Source organism: Hipposideros armiger, unplaced genomic scaffold (genome assembly GCF_001890085.2).
Source record: "Hipposideros armiger isolate ML-2016 unplaced genomic scaffold, ASM189008v1 scaffold_183, whole genome shotgun sequence".
Lineage (NCBI taxonomy): Eukaryota > Metazoa > Chordata > Mammalia > Chiroptera > Hipposideridae > Hipposideros > Hipposideros armiger.
The window spans coordinates 1,489,576-1,505,361 of NW_017731533.1; the positions used below are offsets into that span (position 1 = coordinate 1,489,576).

The 15,786-nt window shown below is 35.0% G+C and overlaps 1 protein-coding gene across 1 annotated transcript in view; it reads left to right on the forward strand.

The window, feature by feature from the left end:
* Positions 1-15,786, forward strand: part of PARD3 (par-3 family cell polarity regulator) — a 611,228-nt gene that overhangs the window by 280,897 nt on the left and 314,545 nt on the right. Inside the window, exon 8 of the mRNA XM_019652604.1 lies at positions 15,534-15,625. Within this exon, the coding sequence (XP_019508149.1) occupies positions 15,534-15,625 (92 nt within the window). The remainder of the gene's footprint in view (positions 1-15,533; positions 15,626-15,786) is intronic.

The window sequence follows — 15,786 nt, forward strand, 5'->3', positions numbered from 1 at the left end:
CGTCCCCGAGAGTTAGTTGTTAGAGATTTATCAGTGCGCTCCAAGTTGTAGCACAGCTTCACGCCAGTTCGTAGAAGGTATTTATTATTCCTCCAAGTCATGGCTTTGACAGTCTATTTAATACGAATATTCAATATTCGTCTTTAACCTGAAAGTTCAAACTTCTGATTACCCCGAATGGATTTCTGTGGGTCTGTGTCCATCTGTTTTGCTTCACCACCCCAAATCCTCTCTCCATGAGTCCCTAGAAGAGTGCGATTAGGAGAGGTGCTTGGGTAGGTCTTTTAATGTTACATTTTCCCAGTGCTTTCTTAGTGATATTGCTTTGATAGAAATCCTAGGATTTTGACCTGAGGATGTGATTTAAAACTGACCCTTTCAAATGTTCCAGTCCTATGGGAGAAGCCAGGCAGGGCTGAGTGTTCTTGGGAGTGTTTTATTGTTAACCGTGTCATAGAGTTTTAAGTGTGTTGAGAAGACACCTGCTCTGTAGCAGGATTCTCTTTAGGTGTGTAGAGTACAATATATGTTTTTCTATTTTTTAAAATATGATTTGTATCTTGATGGTATTTCTTTACAACGTCAGAAAAAATGAAGTCAGTAATTGGGCGTCTCTTTGACCTGGCCAATCATGTGTTACTCAACTACTTGAACCTTAGCAACATTTTAACGATTCTTTTAAGAAGCTGGAATTTTATGAATATCTGACTTGCTTCGCTCAAGAATATTTATAGGCACAAAACCTGCAATTCTATTTTTACAAAGAATATTATATGTAGAGGCGATTTTCAAAATGGTAGAGAACAAAGACAAAGCGGTAGGGCCGAGTGAGAAGTGAGTTTCACATTTATTATCCAAGGGATGGCCAGAGCCCAAGAAATATTGCACAAGCCACTGATAACAGATCCGTGCATCAGGCAAGGAGAGATCACACAGAGAAAGAAAAATCTGGGTGAAAGAGCTAAGAGACTTATTTTAGAAGTTGCCTAATGACAAGCTCCAGGTTTTAAATAGGAAACAGTATTTGGTATTCAAAAGGTTTCTCAAATGGGGGGTGGGGTGGGAGGTAGCTGTGGGCCTTGGAAAGCTCATCTGAATAACAAAGGCTGAGCTGACTTTACAGGAAGGTGTGAAAGGCTTCTCCACCTCCTTCCCTCTGCTTTGTCTTTATCTGAAGATACTGCACATTGTTCATACACAGTAAACATGGCCACACTCTGGAGTAATGGCATTAAACAGATAGGTGTTGTGGCTTTTAAAAAATATGCTTACTGTCTAATAAGTTACACTTTACTTTAGTTTCTTATTAGTTATAAAGTTTACTTTCTACTGAATTGAGGATCTGCCCTGTAAACTTCTGTTCGAGAGAGAAAATTCCCCCCACTAGTAGTGCAATTAATTTAACCTGGCTTATTATTTGGAGGACAAATAAACAGACAAGTTGGTCCTCTTTTATCTGAACATTTCAGGAGTAAATATTTCAAGAGTAAAACAGTTTTCATCCCAGAGTATGACCTAAATAAATATTTCAAAACTTATTTCTGTAACTGAAAGTAGCTATTATCTATTTTGTTTTATGTTTTTTTAATCTGTCCTATTTATCATTCATGGATTCATTTTATACTAAAAATGTAAGGAATCTGTTACTCTCTTTCTGGTAAATATTGATAAAACAGTCTTTCATATAAAATGAGCTGAAGATTTTTAGTGCATTTGCAAATCATGAATTCTGGATTTAATTATATCCCGGGGGAACAACCTGAGGAAACCAAAAGTACTGGCATAATTAGATCAGATTGTGTAATCAAAAGCAAATGATGTGGTTATTAAATCTAATGAAATGATTTCCCAGCATTTATTTCATTTCTCTGATTCAAGAACTTTTGCTAATAAGTAAGTGTGCTGAAATGGACATTCTAAGCAGTCACCACTCCTAAACAGTCTTTTCCTCCAGACTGTTTGGGGTTGGAAATATTTCTAAAGGCTACACATTAGAGCAGATAGTTGATACCTTTTGAAACATAAATGAAAGGAAAGGGGGCAGGAAGTGTAGTGTGTGTCCTTATTAACGCTAGAAGGAAAGTAATGAAAGAGGCAAATTGCTTTTATAAAGTATTGTTTTCTTATATCACCATCTCCATTTTACATAAGATGAAAATGAACCAAGGGTATTATGGGATCATTTTACAAACATAATGATATGTTCAGCCTCACTAGTAATCTTAATTTCAAATAGAAAAGCAATTTGAGGGCCGGCTGAGTGGTGCGTTGGTTAGGAGTTGGCTTGGGATGCTAGCTCTGAGCTGCAGGGCCCCAGTTGGAATCCCATATGAGGGCCAGTGACGCTGAGCCCTCTACAGCTAAGATGGTGAACAACAGCTCAGCCTGGAGCTGGGCTGCCGTGAGTCGCCAGCAATGGCGTAGGCTGAGGTGGGGTTGGCCTGCAGCGGGCGTGAGCTGCTGTGAGCCGCTGTGAGCGGCCATCCAATGGCCGGCGAGTGACTGTCTTAGCCGGGAAGAGTGCAATGATAATACCAACATGGGCCAGTGAAGCGACGTCCTCCACAACTAGACTGAAGAACAAAGGGACAGCAACTTGTCTGCTCCCCTTCCCTGATTCCCCAACGCTGTTCCCCTCCCTCAATTACTCAATAAAATCTCTTAAAAAAAAAAAAGAAAAGAAAATCAACATGACTTCTTGCTGGTCAGATTAACTAAGGTGGTGTGTGTGTGTGTGTGTGTGTGTGTGTGTTTGTGTGTGTAATGGCAGCCAGTCAAGAACTGAGAAGATTTTATCCTATTTGCAAGCCAACAAGTTAGCCTGCCACAGTTTCATGGCTGCTGGCAGAAGACAGGAGACTCTGATGAAGGATTTTATTCCTTTCGGCACAGCAAGCAACACAAGCATCCACATATTTGGTTCAGTTCCCTTCGTCCCCCAAACCCCATGGAAGTGTGGCCAGTGGGCCCACATGGAGGCCTGCATGCCCTGGTTTATGTTATAGAAGAGGAACCCTGAGCTAAGGAAATTTGACTCTTCTGTAATGGGCAGATAGGATGCGTGCCCTTTGCTTGGGAGGGAAATACTATCTCGATTCTCAAGACATGCAAATATACAAGAGTCCCTTGGGGAACAGTCTTCTAATACAGAATAAAAATTGTGAATGAAGCTGGTTTGGTCCTTTTATAAAGTAACTTGGCATTAAGTACCTTAAAATAATCATGTCATTTGAAACATTCTATTAGAGTTTTTTCAAAGAAAATGACCTAAATATTGAAATATTTTTATTTAGAAACCTATAAGTATTGAAGTTTTAAAATGTGCTGTGATAAGTGAATTGATGAAATATTAAATAATTAAATGTGGTTTCTCTACATTGAAATAAAATGATATATTAAATATATTTTATTACTATTACTGTGTAAACAAAGAAAACCTATATGATTTCAAAAAACTGAAAGAAAATACCAAAGGTAAGGTGAAACTGGTAGAAATCGCGTATGAATATACTGTTGTCTTAGAGAGCACGTTAGACTTTAATTACTCTTAACTAAACATCTGTTCTGTGTATGGAAGATAGACTTATTTTTAAAACCAAATGATATGTTATGCATCAAGTTTTAGTGTTATGATTTATTTATGTAGAAGGCAGTGTTGAACACCTATTTATCACTTAATAGTGGTGAGGCAGTGTTACAAGTGTTTTACATTAATTAACTTACTGATCCTCACAGAAACTCAGTAGGTACTATTATTCTTCCCAAATTATAAATGAGTAAATAAAGAGGTTACATAATTAAAAAAAATTATTCTGTATGCAGAATCCATGTTTTTAACCCCAGACTAAGGTGCCATACCAAATATAACATATGTTTAATACTTTAAAATAGTGTCTTTGTTTAATATCTTAGTTTTTGTTTGGCATTTGTATCACATTCTGGACATTAAGGTCAGTGCAATAATACGTAGCTAATCAGTTTTATTAATGCTAATCTGTAAATTTATTATAAACTTTTGAATCATTATTTAAAATTGAGCATCCACACTAATTATCATTGCTATGTACCGTGTGTCAAACATATTAATAGGTTTCATTTTGTGTTTGAGAATACAATCTCTTTATCCCCAGGATATCTACCAACTACTTTTGCTTCATTAATTCAACTAGAAAATTGAGTGAAAGCAAGGTTTTTTTTGAAAGCTGTTTACTTTATCCAAGTTATTTATTGGTTTCAAGTAAGTTATTGATGACATTTCACAATTATAATATTGTATTGGAAAGTAATAAACCACTGCAAACTCTAATACATATTTACACAAATGGATTTTTTGGTAAGACCCATGTGTTGCTCTTGTTTATTAACTATTTAAAATAATGAGCTGTAGGACTTTGGGACTGCAAAATGTTTTCTTACAAGGCCTTTCAAAATTAATAATGGTGAAATAAGTACTTATCATCAAGGAAATGGGTAAAAATGCATATGTTGCTACCTATTGAAAGCCCTGTTAGGTTTTGGTGGACCACAGAGTCCAGCAATGAACTTGACCTTGTGTGACTTTTCTTCACTCTTAACTCCATTCTTTCTTTGATTCTGTTTAGTTGAAATTTCTTCTAGCTATCTATTTGATATGGCATCTTACCAGTCTTATTCTCATCTTAATCTTTTCTGTCATTTAGAATATTACATGAAAACATTGATTTTTTTCAAAAAATCACTCTGCTTGGCTTCTAGGACTGATTAAATATGATGTACATCAACATCAATGAGCAATTCTATTTTTGTACTTCCCTTTTAATGTTGTCTTTTCTTTTTAGGCCCTTGACTCTTTTCAGTCACTTTTTAGAGAAATTATCATATAATGTTATTATGTAATAAGTAATTTATAAAAAGTATTGTTTTGATTTTTTTAAATAAAAATAGCTTTTCTTTATTTCTAAAAGATGTTACTTACTGTATAAATTGTAGACATGGTAAAAAAATTACTTGTAGTCTTGTCACTGGTAAGATTTCTTGATGTTTTTCCTAAAATGAAAATCTGCAAAACAAATATTTTAATAGTAATTCTCACTCTATATAAAGCTGTATTATATGTTCAGAATTTAATATTTTTTTGCAACATAAATTTCATTACGGTCCTGACACTAACTTGTTGGCTATGGTCACATTTGTTACTTATTTGTTCTGGGTCACTGTTCTCTGAGTAAACATGGTAAAACTGAATAACCACAGGTCTTGATGCAGTTTTCAGAATCCCAATATGACACTGTAGAGAAATGTGAAGTCTTTTTTAGGCCTAATTTTCTCAAAGTAAGAATTCCTACTTTGTTGTGATATTAAATGAAAGAGTATATATAATTTGTGCATTCTAGATGTTTAGTAAAATTGGTTTTTTTCCTTTTCCCTAAACATTTTAGTTTTATATGTAAGGTGCTTTGCATGTAGTGATATCCATAAGTCCATCACAGCAAACTTATGAGATAGATAAAGTTATTTTTTAAAATTCAGATGTAAAAAGCAGCGCTTGGTGAGATGAGCAAGTACCTGGCAGAGGCAGGTTGTTCATTATACCTGTGCACATGCTGGGCGAATATAGTAAGTTTCTAGATGTAATTTCATGTAGAATGTTCAGTAAGCCTTGTTAATGAATATTTTGGATGTCAACCAATCAGCTTTGTTATCCAAACGACGTTATGCTCACTTCATTGGGAACTTGTCCTGTGGTTATGTTGCTCAGTTAAGTTTAGAAAAAACACTTTGCACATATTTAGTTCATTAAAAATCCCATATGTTTTGTTTATTGACATATGTTTAAGGGTTGAGCTAAGGATAAAATTAAGGTTGTATTGAGGACAAAGGAGTGTGGTTTTTAGTAACCAGTGCATCATAACTCCTCAATGCATAACTAGAAATTATCATTTTTTGTTATAGATTTTAAAATTTGTAAATTTCTTGTCTTTTTTAAGTCATTTGCACTTATCACTAGCAAGAAATACTTTAGATTTTTTTTGTTTATTTTTTATTCATTTAAATAAATGTTTATCTAAAACTTAATTTTAGTTCCTATCCTAATGAATCAATTATTAATTTTGAAATCATGTTTTAAGCCATGGGGAAATTTATTTTTTGAGTGAGACGTTTTATATGAATATATATATATATATATATATATATACATATTTATATTTATATTTATATTCATTCTAGGACTGATTAAATATGATGTATAAGATGTGTGTGTGTGTGTGTGTGTGTGTGTGTGTGTGTATATATATGGTAAAACGTATATTACTTTTTTAAAATAATGGTGTTTGAATATACCACCAAGTAAGGTTAATGTGGTTTACTTAACCCATGTATTACTTATTTCACCCCCAAAATAAAACATTTTAAAATGTCACCTCAATAACGATTAGAATGTTATTGTTAAAAAGGCATGATTGGTCAGATTACAAAATCTGTACATTTTAATCATCTATACGTCAGAGTATTTTTTCAGGCATTTTCAAAAGAAAACAAATTAGTGTTGTTATGGTAAGCAAGCCACATATGAAACCAGATTAATGAGACTGATTAAAACCCTGTTACCTAATGGGCCGCCATTTGGTCATTAGAGTGTGTGGATGGACTGTGAATAGTGCAGCCACACTTCACACACAACAAGTGACCTCAGTATTGCTGAAGTGGCGATAGATACCTGCGTGCTCATGTATTTGGGATAAACACGGGTAGGGACGAGGCCGATGATGCCAGGTGGGCTGCTGGGCTTAGTTACTGACTCAGTGATTCTTAGTAAGCATTGCTATGTAAGGCTTCCTGTGTGTATCATGGAGCACAGGGAAAAATGGAGGAAGAAAGAGAAGGAAATTCCATTATATAATTGGATGTTGGACTAGATACCTTCCAATAAGATTCCTTCTTGCCCTGAAATTCTAATAATCTGTGAGCAGCAGGCTTACATTTTAGAACTTAATTTTGAGATTCCACGATCCCACTTTGCATGTAACAGGTGCAAAGATACATACTTTTTGTTGTTCTCTGTAGTTAGATTGCTTCCATAAATCAGCACCATCTGTTCATTTTCAAAAGACTCTGCTCTTGCCTTGGGTTGTGTGGAGTCATGTTGTGTGTGTTCCTAGACAGAAAATGTTTCATTTCTGTAGTAAATGGAAATTTCATGGACTGTGTTAAATACTGTGTTTGCCGTTCCATTTAATCAGTATTAGCTTGAGATGAGAATTTAGGAATCTGGTTGAGGGGATAAAGCTCACATATAATATTCAACATCACAGGCCTGAATTACTCTTCATATAATCCAAAATTATTTGATGTTGAGCTCTGCAGTCTGCAGAACACAGGTTATATTATAATTAACGACACTGTATTTAAAAGTATAATAGCTATTAATTTTCCTCTCCATATTTTTATTTTAAAAGGCATTTTTATTTTAAAAATCTTGTTTATTATCTGGTATTGTCTGCCCTTAGAAGTGTTTGAATTTTTTTCATAAATGCTTTTACTCTAGTGGGATATAATGATCATGAAGTAAAATTATATTACACATTTCCTGATTTCTTTGAAAGGCTGCTATAGATTTATCATTGTCAGTTGTGGAGTTCCTTCCTCCCACATATTTTCATTAGTTTTCAGGTTTGATGGGAAATTACTTTTCTCTGGAGATTTGACCAATTAATCAGGTAGTGGCAACATTAACACAAAAGCGTTCTGGAATCCTATTTGTGATACTTAGGGGACTTGGGGGCAGATTCCCCTTGGAATTATTTTCCATCAAATGTGATCTCCCCAAAAGTGGTTTAATGCTTGCTGTCAGCATCCAAATAAATATTTTCTCTGAAATACTATAGCTCATTGATAGTTTACATGTCTCTCATTAAGTTTGGAAAATCTTGGAGGTTATCTAAAAAGTGTGAAAATGACCATTTAGTTGAGCATTTTTGTAGCGATGCAATTGAACCAATTAAATTATTTTACTGTTGAGAAAAACAAAAACACTTGAGAAAAATTATTGTAAATTTGTTTAACACAGTGCCATCAGAGATTTTCATTTCCTTTTGTGCTTCCTAAACATAAAAGTCAAACATAGGCATGCTGGAAATTTAACTAGGCAGGTATAACTTGAGTTTTTGTTTTGTTTTGCTTTTTTAATTAAAGTTTATTGGGGTGACAATGGCTAGTAAAGTTACATAGGTTTCAGGTGTACAATTCTGTAATACATGATCTATATATCACATCGTGTGTTCACCACCCAGAGTCAGTTCTGCTTCCATCACCATATATTTGATTCCATTTACTCTCATCTACCACCCTCCTCTGCCTTTACTGTCTGGTAACCACTAAATTATTGTCTGTGTCTGAGTTTTGTGTCTTCATTTGTTTTTCTTGTTCTTTTGTTGTTTTCAGTTTTATATACTTCATATCAGTGACATCATATGGTTCTCTACTTTTTCTGTCTGATTTATTTCGCTTAGCATTATAATCTCAAGATCCACCCATGTTGTCGCAAATGGCACTATTTCATCTTTTCTGATGGCAGAATAGTACTCCATTGTGTATATATACCATATCTTCTTTATCCAGTCACCTATCAAAAGACACTGGTTGTTTCCATGTCTTGGCCACTGTAAATAAAGCTGCAGTGAACATTGGAGCATATATATCTTTATGGATAAATGTTTTCGAATTTTTTGGGTAGATACCCAAGAGAGGGGTTGCTGGGTCATATGGTAATTCTATTTTTAATTTTTTGGAGGAGCCTCCACTCTACTTTCTATGGTGGTTGCACCAGTCCGCATTCCCACCAACAGTGTATAAAGGTTCCTTTTTCTCCACAGCCTCTCCAACACTTGTTTTTATTAGTCTTGTTGATGATAGCCATCCTGACAGGTGTGAGGTGATATCTCATTATGGTTTTCATTTACATTTCTCTGATGATTAGTGATGTTGAGCACCTTTTCATATGTCTATTGGCCATTTGTATGTCCTCTTGGAGAAATGTCTATTCAGGTCCTCAGCCCATTTTGTAATTGGATTGTTTGTTTTTTTTGTTGTTGAGTTGTATGAGTTCCTTATATATTTTGGGTTTAGCCCCTTATCAGAGGCATTGTTTGCAAAAATCTCTCATTCGGTTGGTTACATCTTTATTTTGTCGATGGTTTCTTTTGCTTTGCAGAAGCTTTTTAGTTTGATTTGGTCCCTTCATTTATTTTAGCTTTTACTCCCCTTCCCTTTGAAGTCAAATTCATAAAATCCTCTTTGAACCTAAGGTTCATAAGTTTAGTACCTATGTTTTCTTCTATGCAATTTATTGTTTCAGGTCTTATATTGAGGTGTTTGATCCCTTTTGAGTTAATTTTGGTACACAGTGACAGACACACAGCCCAATGGAATAGAATCAAGAATCCAGAAATAAAGCCACATAAATATGGACAGATAATTTTTGACAAAGAAGCCAAAAACATACAATGGAGAAAAGACAGCCTCTTCAATAAATGGTGCTGGGAGAATTGGAAAGCCACATGCAAAAGAATGACACTAGACTGCTATCTGTCACCGTGTACCAAAATTAACTTTAGTTTTTTTATAAAATGTTTTTAAAATGGTAAATTATTTATTAAAATTCTAGGATTTTCAAGTAATATGTATTTAAATTACTTAGTTCCTTGGACCTTAGATTGAATGTAGATATGCAGGTGATTGATTTCTAGATGAAGTTTTTACTATGTTCCTCTAAAGCAAACAGTGTGTTTAGTTTTCCTTGTTTTGTAAACAAACCAAGTACAGAATTTGTTCTCTTAGTTTATACGGTGAATTATGAAGGAAGGATTCAACTTTTAAGTGTTCTAGCTTCTAATCCTGTAGTCTTTGCAATGGCATCCCCTTTTCTTCTAAATCTGTGACTGTAGAGAAGATATTTCGTATTCTAGTAGAAAAAAATGCAATTAGATAATTTTTCAAAATGAAAAGATAATTAGGAGTTTAGCCAGATTTAGTTTTTTTAAACACGTAGTTAATGTGAGTGCTGATGATTTCAAAATGTATCATCCATTGGCTTTTTCAGTTGAGGGTTTTATCAATTGAGGGTTAGACTTGTATTATTAGTATTATGGAAGACAGCAAGAGTATTAATTAAGGTTTACTAGAAGCAGAGAACCAGTGGGTTCACATAATTTTTTTATCTTCACTTGTCTAATTCAAATTTCTAACCTGATTTAAAACTCATCCTTCTCAAATATACATTTTCTCACAACTCTTTTGTGTCCTTTGACTCTTTTTTTTTTTTAAATTTGCTTAGATCAATAAAATATGGCCTAAAGCATTAAAAAAATCTTTACCCCCTTCTGCGTGAGTCTAAACTTTGGTTGTTTTTTGGCTTCCTTTTCCTGGAAGCCTGATAAAGTTTTGCATCAACCACCTTTGTATCGTAAAAGTGACCTCTGACTGATAAATTGCATCTGGACTTGAAAACCTGTTAATATGTGACAAACAGCCATGGGTATGGTGTTGTTATAAGAGATGCTGGCTTCTCTGAGGCAAGAGGCTTGTAAGCCAGGGCAGCGCTTGTAACCAGCACTTGAGCTGTAACCCTGCACTTGAGCTGTGAGCTGGGGTACTCACAAGAAGAGGTCCTGGACAGCTGTGCAGACTGTTCCTCACAAGGACATTTTCAAATATATAGTCAGAATAAAAATAAATAAACACTAGCAGTCTCTCTGTTCAATTCCTCCTGGTTCCCTGTCCCTCTCCCTAGAGGCAATAGTTTTCAGTTTACGCAGATGTTTGCTCTGCTATTTATTTCCATTTTTCTAAAGAAACGATTTGTGACACCTGTTGACGTGCCATTATGGAAGATGAGAGATTTTCCTTTTATGCCACTTTCACTTTCCACGTTCCCATTTTTTCCATATTGTTCCATCGATAGCCAGTGTCACATTATATGGTAATGTAAGAATTGCTTAAGTTGGCACTCTGATTAAATATCCTCCGCTACACATTTTCTTTTGTTGTTTCTGGAGGCAATTGGTTTGACTCTTTAAAAGTTTGTTTTGTCTTCTCTGTACATATCTTTAATTCCCCCCACTCACACACACACATTCTGTATCAGGTTTGTTGAAATATTTCTCAATGTTCAAAAATATCAGACCAGTTATGAATTTCTGTTTCTCATGGAGATTGATATCCCACACCTCTCCATCCTGCTGCTCTAATCTCGACTGGTTTCTGCTTCTCTGTCCTGTCTTTCGCTATATTCTGGGACTTTCCTTGGGTTCTGTCCATTGTTTTATTGAATTTACTGGATTTTGCTGGAGCACATCCCAAAATAGCTTTATGTGAAAGCATCCATGGGAAGTAAAGTTTTTGCATGTCTGAAAAATATTTTTTCAACTTTCACACTTGATTTTTTTTTGTTTGGTTGAACAGAGTTCTACGCTGAAAAATATTTTTTTCCTTGACATAGGAGGTATGACTCTTTTATCTAATAGAATTTAATGTTATTGTTAGTTAATAACAATGAAGACATTATCCTAGGGCATTTCTTAATGATATTCCTAGATTTAGTTTGCTAGTAATCATACAAATGCTACTATTTGACAAGGCATTGGTTAAACTGTGTTGTTCAGAGATAATTCTTCACGGTTTTCTTGCATTTTTATACATCTTGTTCTGGACTATCCTTACAAGGACGTGTGTATAGCAAAAGCCTTGGAAGATAGGTGTGATGTCTTCATCGAAATGAGTAGGCATGCTTACTGTCTGTATAAGCGATTTGGGTTCTCTAGGCTCATATTTCTTCTGTGTGTGCCAGTGTCCCCTGGCCCTCTTCATATCACCTTGTGAGAATTTTAGCTTGAGGAACCAGTGTGTGAAAGGATGACACTCTGACTAATGCTATTGCTGTAATAAACTACCCTTTGTCTCTGACCCAGGAGTCTCATTTCTTCTGCTAGCATACGTAAAGCCATGGCAGGCTAATTGATGGGCTTTCAAGTAGGGTAAAATCATAGACCCGTCACAGTTCTTGACATCTATTTTTGCTTTGAAAATTTCCTCAATCAGTAACCCATAGTGTTTTCTTCCTCCTGCCATTTACTTGATTGGATACAGCATTTATTTTATATATTTTTTTACATGCTTCCTCATTCCAAAGGCATTTGACAATGAAAGTACTTTGTATATAGTAAAGTGCAACAAATGTCGGGTTTTATAAAAGTTTCTAAAATGTGGATGATATATTCTGTATTTAATTCAGTAGGTAATATGTTTAATATTAAATTTATGGGAAGGCACAAAGAATGAGTGGATGAGTATATGTTTTTAAAATATCTTACGGTTATGTAACATTACCCTAAACCATTTATTGAGATATGTTTTATGTCAGATATTTATCATTTATTTCTCTTTTCAATACTAGCTAATATTTACTGGGCAATTACTGTGTGTCAGGCACCATCTTACTCATTTCACCTTCTTAGCTCAGTAGTTCTAAGAAGATGTTTTTATACTTATTTTATAGAAGAAGCTTTAGAAATATAGAAAGGCTATTTATACTTGCCTGAGGATATAAAATTGGCATGTGATAGAGTTGGCATTCAAAACTAGGTCTGTTTAATTCTCCAAAATGAGCTCTTAACCACTACGCCTTTCTATAAAATGGAGAAAAGGGAAAGCATTAAAAAGTATATTGGCTCACCTGGAAACCTTTTAACACTGTGTAGTTTAAATTAATACTATAGGCCTTCAATATTGATTTGACATAAATAATAGCGAGATTCATTTACAGTAGTCTCCCCTTATCCGCTGTTTTGCCTTCCATGGTTTCAGTTACCCACTGTCAACCACAGTCCAAAAATATTCAATGGAAAATTCCAGAAATAATTCATAAGTTTTAAGTTGCGTGACATCACACTTTGTCCCACTTGGAACATGACTCATCCCTTTGTCCAGTGTCTCCATATACCCACCCTGCCCATCAGTCAGTTATCAGATCGGTTATCAGAGTGGTGTGGGAAGTCTATATCCACATAACTCTTATTAAAGTATATTGTTATCATTGTTCCATTTTATTAATAGTTATTGTTTATTTCTTACTGTGCCTAATTTATAAATTAAACTTCATCATAAGTGTATATGTTTAGGAAAAAACATAGTATACATAGGCTTGGTACTCTCCGTGGTTTCAGGCACCCACTGAGGGCCCAGATCAGGGGTTACCATTGGACTATGGTTAGAATGGAATTCAGTGTATAACTCTTGCTAAAAGTAACTGTGTTCAGTCACAGCTTTTTGAAAGTACAAAAAATAAAGCAATATAGGAGCTGATATTTACACACCCAGAAGTTGGGAAATTCTAAGTTGTGGTTCCCACAGCAATTGCAGCTCAACCTCAGGGCAGTGAGTGCTGCGATCTGAACTGAGCACTATATGAAGCTTCATGAAATAATATTCTGCAAGGTCTTGGGTGCCTAATGATGGGCACTGTGGGAACAATGAATGCGTAAATTATCTATCAGTTACTGTTTTATCACTGCAGTTTGGGGCATTTCGCTTATATGCTTCATTGTGCAACATAAGTGTTTCAACTGGTTATCCATCGTGGTTACATTTCAGTGGTGCTTAAATATTAATGAATTCTAAAACAGAATGTCTTTAACTTGTAAGATTATCTTTTTTTTCCCCATCTGATTTATAAGCAATCACTTTGCTCGCCTCCCCTGTTCCCATTGCCAAAGGAAAAACGTAATTTTGGGAGCTGTTTACATTCAAAGTGTGGTTCTTAGGCAGGTTCAAGATGCTCCTTAACCTTTGAAATGTATTATGTGCTGGTGCTTAAAAGAGATAGATGACTAAGAATCACATATTAGAGCCTCTGGAAACTCAGCATCATCAATCGTGAAGTAGCTTGGCTTCGTGTAGTGCCTTGCCATCGAGGACCTAGGGAGCCCATCTACAGCTCCTAGGAATCCTCGGTGCATTCAGCTCCTTATTTTGGTAGATTCTCAGAGGAAATGCCAGCTGGACGTTACCAGCTGCTCTGCCTTACCTTCATGTGGCTCCAGTCATTTAAAATACTGTTTGACACTGTGTCTTGAACTGACGACCTTTGCTTATCATTTTGTTGATTGATGTCTTTGTTGACAGCCTATACGTTTCTACTGTGAGTTGTTCAAATACATGATTAAAAATATAAAATTTTTGTCTAATGGTGGACTCTCATATAGGTGGTTTAATGAATTAACATATGAAATCACTTATCTAATTTATGTAGTAGAAAGGATAAACCTAACAAATTATATGTATATATATATATATATATACAAGTTATATATATAATCTTCTAAGAAATAGGTTAAGTAAATTTCATTTAGTTGTATTTGGAAACTTACTACCCTAGAGATCCCTAGGGATGATTTTGTTTTCATTAGCAAAATATTTACAGAGTACCTACTGGGTGTCTGACGCTGTGGCTCCAAGGTGAAACCACCATGAGCCTCAAGGCCACTGCTTTTGGAGATTCTGAGTCTTTTCTAAATATTCTAATTTGGTTAATAAGACCATTGATATCAGTCAGGCATGTCTATTATTATTCAAGTAACCCAAGAAGCCATCTTAACTATTAGTGAACTCCTTAATGAAAAGACAATGACCAAGATTATAAAGTAAGGCATAGTCTTGGGTGACATTTCATCTATTATTATGAACCATCACATTTATTCCTCATGACACCTTTTGGATTACCAGCATACTTCCCCAGCCCCAATTCCTACAAGATGTTGGAACATAATTTTTATAAAATGTTGCCTTTATAAGAGAAAGGATACAAAGGTGGGTGTTGATTATGTTGCTGTGTGTGCCTTTGCCTCTGCTTGGCTCTTCATTAATAAAAGTAAACAGAAGTGGTTCTTTAGAAGCACAGCTAAGATCTTAATGCATTTATGGATAACTAAATAGTTGATTTGATCAGGGTAATTTTACGTGAAATTTCATAGGATGAACGATTTGAGTCAAGGATTGCCCTTACTGCAGACTCACTTTGACAAGCTGTGTTAGCGGAACTGAGGAACTGACAAATATGACTTTGAATATTTTGGTAGTCATTAAAGTTTATAATGGTCTCAACTGCGTAGAAAAAATTTTAAACATGCATCCTCAGGGTCATGTACATTTATTTATTAATATAACATTGTAATAACATATAATTACTTCCTAAAACATATACCAAAAAGTGAAGTAAAATGATAAAGTTCACAATAAATAGAAGTTATGTTTTCTTTTCTTATCACAGTGGTGTTTTGTTCACCTCCTGGGATATGCTAACTCAGGAGACTATTGCTTTAAAAGGCAACTTTTCATGTACACATACCCATCTTATCATCAAAGGCCATCTTCTCTAGAGGAAAGTCCTAATTATGACATGATCATAATGCCCAGTAGACTCCACTTTTATCCAGTTTTCTTTCACATTATAGAAATAAATGTAACGCAGAGTGTACTTCTGTTTGTGTTCTGCTGTCTAGGATGAGGATGGGACAGAAGAAGACAACAGTCGTGTAGAACCTGTTGGACATGCCGACACTGGTTTGGAGAACATGCCCAACTTCTCTCTGGAGTAAGTTACAGATGGTTTTAGCTAAATTTATATCCATGTAGCATCACTGATAGCAGCAAGTATTCGAAAAGTATATGGCATGCGGAATGTTTGTGCTGAGTTAAAAACATGCCTGGCATTGGTTTGTTGTCCAAACAGCATCTTTCATCTATTGAGTTAAT